This window comes from Bidens hawaiensis, unplaced genomic scaffold, assembly GCF_021521415.1.
Source record: "Bidens hawaiensis isolate Kalapana, Puna unplaced genomic scaffold, B.hawaiensis_p1.1 tig00000780_1, whole genome shotgun sequence".
Lineage (NCBI taxonomy): Eukaryota > Viridiplantae > Streptophyta > Magnoliopsida > Asterales > Asteraceae > Bidens > Bidens hawaiensis.
In genome coordinates, this window is record NW_027491045.1 from 1,308,306 (window position 1) to 1,314,305 (window position 6,000).

Below are 6,000 nucleotides of genomic sequence, written 5' to 3' on the forward strand. Positions count from 1 at the left end.
CCTTCCCTATTTTACGGCCGAGAGAGAAAGAGAGAGATCCAATACCAAATCCAAGCCGAATACCAATAGATATTGATTACACAAGCTAGATAAAAGATATGTCCTAGATAAAAGATATGTCCTTGATAAACAAGTCAAGCCGTAGCCTATTAGCCGTATAAAGGTATGTCCTTGATCTTAAAGCTTACGTTTTTATGAACGGATAGCCATGAAACTTGAACGTAGACTAGATCGGATCTAGATAAAACATAAAGTTAACAACTTGATTAAAATGGACGTAATATACTCATGGCTAGATACGGTTCATGAAGGAAACCCTAGATCTAGCCTAAAACGTGTTAAAAGTGTAAAGATCCAAGCTTTATGCTAGAAATGGACTAGATCTTGATAATGGGATGTTAACAGGTGTAAAATGGTTAAGGAAACTGGAAATAGGAAGTTAAAAATGTGATTTTTAGACTGATTAATCATTTCTCGAGTCTGGACTGGGTGTATGGTTAGGAAAATCCGAGTTAAAAACATCCGACATGAGTTTTCGGTCAACATGAGAACCTGGTCATTAGGAGATCTCGGTCAACGAGAGTTCTCGGCCAAGGGGGTTCTCGGCCATGAGAGTTCTCGGGCAGGAACAATGTTTCTCGGTCAACATACGAGTTCTCGGTCAAAGTTGATGATTTCGGTCAATGATCTCGGTCCCAAGTGTTCTCGGTCACGAGTTCTTGGCTGAGTTCTCTGTCCTTGAGTTCTCGGACAGTTAGTGACTCGAGGTGGACTTTGGGCCTGGCCAGTTAGGCCCAGTTACTTAATGAACAGATGGGCCAGATTTAGCTAAGTCCACTGGATGCTAAGCCCATTATCTTAACCCCAGCCAGGGGCTCTGCCCCTTGGACCCCGCTAGGGGCTGCCGCCTCTAGAACCCCGCTGCCAGGGGCGCTGCCCCCGGACCCCCGTTCGTTGTGGGTTATATAAAGATAGAAATACGTTATGAGTAGTAATAGTTAATTGATACATGTAAATATTATACAGCTAGCCGTGCACAACTTAAGAAAGGGATTACGATTAACGGTGAACGTAACCGCATTCAGGTGAGTTTCTAGCCCCATTCCTTGTTATGTTTTCGGGGCTGTGTGCATACTCGATGTGTTTGTTAATACATTTATCCTAAGTGATAAGTGTATGCCATATGCGATATATGTGATAGATATGAATGATTGCTTGTCGGTACGCGAACGATCTTCGGATATTGTGCGTACTGTCAGGTTGCAAATAAAGATATGAATGTTATATATGGATGATGTATGATCGTAATGAACGAATGATTGTCGGGGCATGAACGATCTTCGGATATTGCACGTACCGACAAGGAGTATGATTGTTAAATGAATGATGTGAAGAACGCCTAAAGTGTTCTTACGATATGATGTAATTATTGTATATGCGAAGTAAGTGTATGCAGGTACATGAATGGTATGTGAGTTCTACATCTGACGCAGTAAGTTAGGATGGCAAATCCCTCTAACTTCCATTGGGCTTAGACTTGGCATGTGATGGCGTAGTTAAGGACTGTGGGCCTTATACGTGTTATAGATGATAGATGAGAACGTAGTTAAGGACTGTGGACCTTATACGTAATTTAGATAGGAGTCAGCATAGGAAAGGACTGTGGACCTTATACGTGCTGTAATTGTATTGTGGTAGCATAGGGGAGGACTGTGGACCTCGTACGTTCTATGAATTAGGTTGCAACATAGGGAGGGACTGTGGACCTTGTACGTGTTGTTAATGTAGGATGGTATAGGGAAGGACTGCGGACCTTGCACGTACCATAAAAGGTGAGCATAGGTAAGGACTGCGGACCCTTTTCGTGTTCATGACCTTGAGTATAGGTATAGACGGTGGACTATGAACATACTCTCGGTGTACTGAGATAAGTGATAGTAGTAAGTATGTACGTTGAACAGAAGAGTAACTAGTTAAGTATGAGTATGTATCTTCGGATACGTAAGTATGTGTGATATGTGTATGTAATGTACGTTACCTGATTAACTAGAACCCACTCAGCGTAGCTGACTTTTAGTATGCACGCAGGTGAGCTGAATGTAGAGTTATATGAGGATGACACATGGCATGGATTGAACGGCTAGCATTTGAAGATGGAAGAAACGATGGTGTTTAAAATATGATGTTTTAAGTTGGTTTTAAAGAAAGGATTTAATGTTTTGTAACGAATGATTGATGTTTTATATTCCGCGAAATTTTTAATAAACTCTGATTTGTAGAACTGTGTTTATGAGTAAATCTGACGTTAAAGTAGGGCTATCGGGAATGGGGCCTTACACACCAATCAAAAGATCATCTGGTATATCTATAATGGCGTTGTCGTATTTATAAATAATAAAATGCAAATGTTGTATTAATAAATAAATGATAATTTTATATGAATTATAAGACATCATAACTTATTTAAATCAAATACAAAAATTTTTGCACGTCAATGTTAAAAGATGAACAATATCTAAGACATTTCTTTTTATAAGTATATTTTAAATTTATGTTACAAAAAAGGAAAATTGGATTTTAATAATCCCAACTTAACGCAGTTGGCTGATAATAATCCCAAATGTTGAAAATAGTTGTCACTGATCCCAACTTTCACACTACTTGTTTTCATTGGACCTCCGTTAAAAAAAACTTAACGATGTTAAGTTTTTTCCAAATTTCAAACTGATATTTTAGGGCTTTTGATCGGAATGAGGATACGAGTCGATTGATGTAAAACTACCATCAAACGGTGGTCCAAACGACTAAAGGATGCTTCAATTCCGATGTTTAAACTTTTAATTAACAAAAATCAAACTGTTTAAAGCGCCATTTCGAGTTAAGTTTTACATCAGTCGACTCATATTCTCATTCTGATCAAAAGCCCTAAAATATCAATTTGAAATTTGAAAAAAACTTAACGTTGTTAAATTTTGGACTATTGGTTTTTATTGGTCCCAAGTATTTCATTTTTGCCGGCACTGGTCCCAACTATCACTTTTAACTGCCAACGGTCCCAACTTTCACACATGTGTCTGCCACCAGTCCACGACTAACCGAGTACTAAATCCGTTATGTTTTAGATGACGTGTCCATCCTACGTGTTAAAAAACCTTGACGTGGCTGCCTGCGTGTATATTAATAACAAAAAACCCTTCTCCTCCTTGAATATATAATAATATCAGCAGATGACAATCGATCGATATCTCCAATCGATCGAGAACCCAATCGATCAAGAACAACCCAATCGATCGTCTACCGCTCACGCTCCGGCGACTTACTCGACGTCCAAGACGACATCGAAGCGTTAAAAGCCTTCGACGGATCCTACTGGAAGTCTTTATTCGATTCACGCATCGGCAAGACCACTTGGCCATACGGGTCGGGTGTCTGGTCCAAAAAAGAATGGGTCTTGCCCGAGATCGATTCCGACGATATCGTATCGGCTTTCGAAGGTAATTCGAATATGTTCTGGGCCGAAAGGTTTGGGAAACAGCATTTGGGTATGAATGATTTGTGGGTTAAGCATTGCGGGATTAGTCACACGGGTAGTTTTAAGGATTTGGGTATGACTGTGTTAGTTAGTCAGGTTAATCGTTTGCGTAAAATGAACCGGCCCGTTGTCGGGGTGGGCTGCGCGTCGACCGGGGACATGTCGGCCGCGTTGTCGGCCTACTGCGCGTCCGCAGGTATTCCGAGTATTGTTTTCTTGCCTGCGAACAAGATTTCCATGGCGCAGTTGGTTCAGCCGATTGCGAATGGGGCGTTTGTGTTGAGTCTTGATACGGATTTCGATGGGTGTACGCAGTTGGTTAGGGAGGTTACGTCTGAGTTACCGATTTATTTAGCGAATTCGTTGAATAGTTTGAGGTTAGAGGGGCAAAAGACTGTTGCGATCGAGATCTTGCAGCAGTTTGACTGGGAGGTGCCGGATTGGGTTATTGTTCCCGGGGGTAATTTGGGGAATATTTACGCGTTTTATAAAGGGTTTCATATGTGTAAAGAGTTGGGGTTGGTTGATAGGATTCCGAGGCTCGTGTGTGCGCAGGCTGCTGGGGTTGTTCTTGATCGATTGGGTTCTCGATCGATTGAAGATATCGATTTGGGGATTTGTATTAAATTGTCATCTGCTGATATTATTATATATTCAAGGAGGAGAAGGGTTTTTTGTTATTAATATACACGCAGGCAGCCACGTCAAGGTTTTTTAACACGTAGGATGGACACGTCATCTAAAACATAACGGAGTTAGTACTCGGTTAGTCGTGGACTGGTGGCAGACACATGTGTGAAAGTTGGGACCGTTGACAGTTAAAGTGATAGTTGGGACAAGCGCCGGCAAAAATGAAATACTTGGGACCAATAAAAACCAATAGTCCTTAAATTTTTTTTAACGGAGGTCCAATGAAAACAAATAGTGTGAAAGTTGGGACCAGTGACAGCTATTATAAAGTTGGGATTATTATCGGCCAACTGCACTAAGTTGGGATTATTAAAATCCAATTTAGTCTTTCATAATACTATAATTAATTGATATTCAAAATAAAGTCTTAATCAATATTCAATAACATATGAATTTTCATTCAAGTATAGTTGACATATCATTGATTCCTAATATATATCATTTAGGAAATTAGGCAAAACTTTCTCATCCATTTTTTTATAAATCCTTTTATGTTAAATAGTTATTGAATACATTTAATAATAATAATAATAATAATCTAATATTATTTTAATAGATTGTGCTCTGTAGCTGTATTGTTTTACCCATTTAGACAAATTGCATCTACTCGGGAGATTAAACTTTTCGCTATATTTCGTACATGCTAATTTGGTGGTGATGAAAATGGAAATTTAATTTTGTTAAAACTTAAACATATGATCAACTATATGTTGCTTTATCACGAGTGAAGAGTAGAGACGGTGTTAAAATGCTTATATTAGACAAGGAATATAAAATTACAAATAAAACTACAAATGTCGTTTATAAGGAACTATTTTGTAATTTATGAAATTCTCATTTTAAATCTATCTAATGATTGTAAAATGCATGTTATTTTCGCTTGAAAGTTATGTTTAAAAGTTTTTATTTTGTTTACCGACATTATTAACAACTGTATATCATCTTCTCGTTTCCACATATATGTATGAAATTATGTTTTCCACTTTTATATTACCGGTAAATGTTACATGATTTATATGTTTCCACTCATGGCGCCAACAGGTCAATAACCTAGTAGATAATATAGATCTTTGATTCTTTAAATGCATAATGTATGAATCTTGCAAGTTATTAAAGCAATGATATATTCACTTTAAAAAGTGTTGTAGGTAACAATATGACAATCAAAAACCTAAATTTAGTCTTTCATAATGCTATAATTAATTAATCTTTAAAATAAAGTCTTAATCAATATTCAATAACATATTAATTCCCATTCAAGTGTAGTTGACATATAGTTGATTACTAATATATATCATTCATAAAATTAGCCAAAGCTTTCGCATCTCGTTTTTTATAACTCTTTTGTGGATAAATTACGTTATATAATTATTAAATGCATATAATAATAATATAATATTGTTTTAATAGATTGTGCTCTTTAGCTTTTATGTTTCTTTCAATGTGTATCCATTTAACCCGTTTCCTTTGTAGTTATATCACTCATGATATTAAACTTTTCGTCATATTCCGTACATGCTAATTTAGTAGTGATGAAAATAGAAATTTAAATAAAGAATTAGTTAATACCAGTCAATTTAAAAGTGTAACATAATTTAAGTAATTTTATTTAATATAACGATAATTTTGGTAATACGATTGATATTGATATAAAACGAACAAATAAAAGTTTAGTATATTTAAGGGAACGATATTATTGATATAATCGTTATTATTGATATCTATATTAGAGTCTGTGTTACAAACGGTTGAAAGTATAAAAATAGCAACATAAGAAC

At 36.7% G+C, this 6,000-nt stretch overlaps 1 protein-coding gene across 1 annotated transcript; it reads left to right on the forward strand.

Annotated features, from left to right (window-relative positions):
* Window positions 1-683: 683 nt before the first annotated feature.
* Window positions 684-5,646, forward strand: LOC143535421 (threonine synthase, chloroplastic-like). Its single transcript, XM_077029684.1, has 3 exons — window positions 684-753; window positions 3,228-4,151; window positions 5,633-5,646. The coding sequence occupies exons 1-3, from the start codon at window positions 684-686 to the stop codon at window positions 5,644-5,646; spliced, it is 1,008 nt and encodes a 335-aa protein (XP_076885799.1).
* The last annotated feature ends 354 nt before the right edge of the window (window positions 5,647-6,000 follow it).

Bases quoted from the DNA above. Each gene is read 5' to 3' on its own strand.
- LOC143535421 (XM_077029684.1), top strand. From the start codon at position 684: ATGATCTCGGTCCCAAGTGTTCTCGGTCACGAGTTCTTGGCTGAGTTC. The intron at 754-3,227 runs GTTAGTGACTCG...TAATATCAGCAG, and splicing joins TGTCCTTGAGTTCTCGGACA to ATGACAATCGATCGATATCT.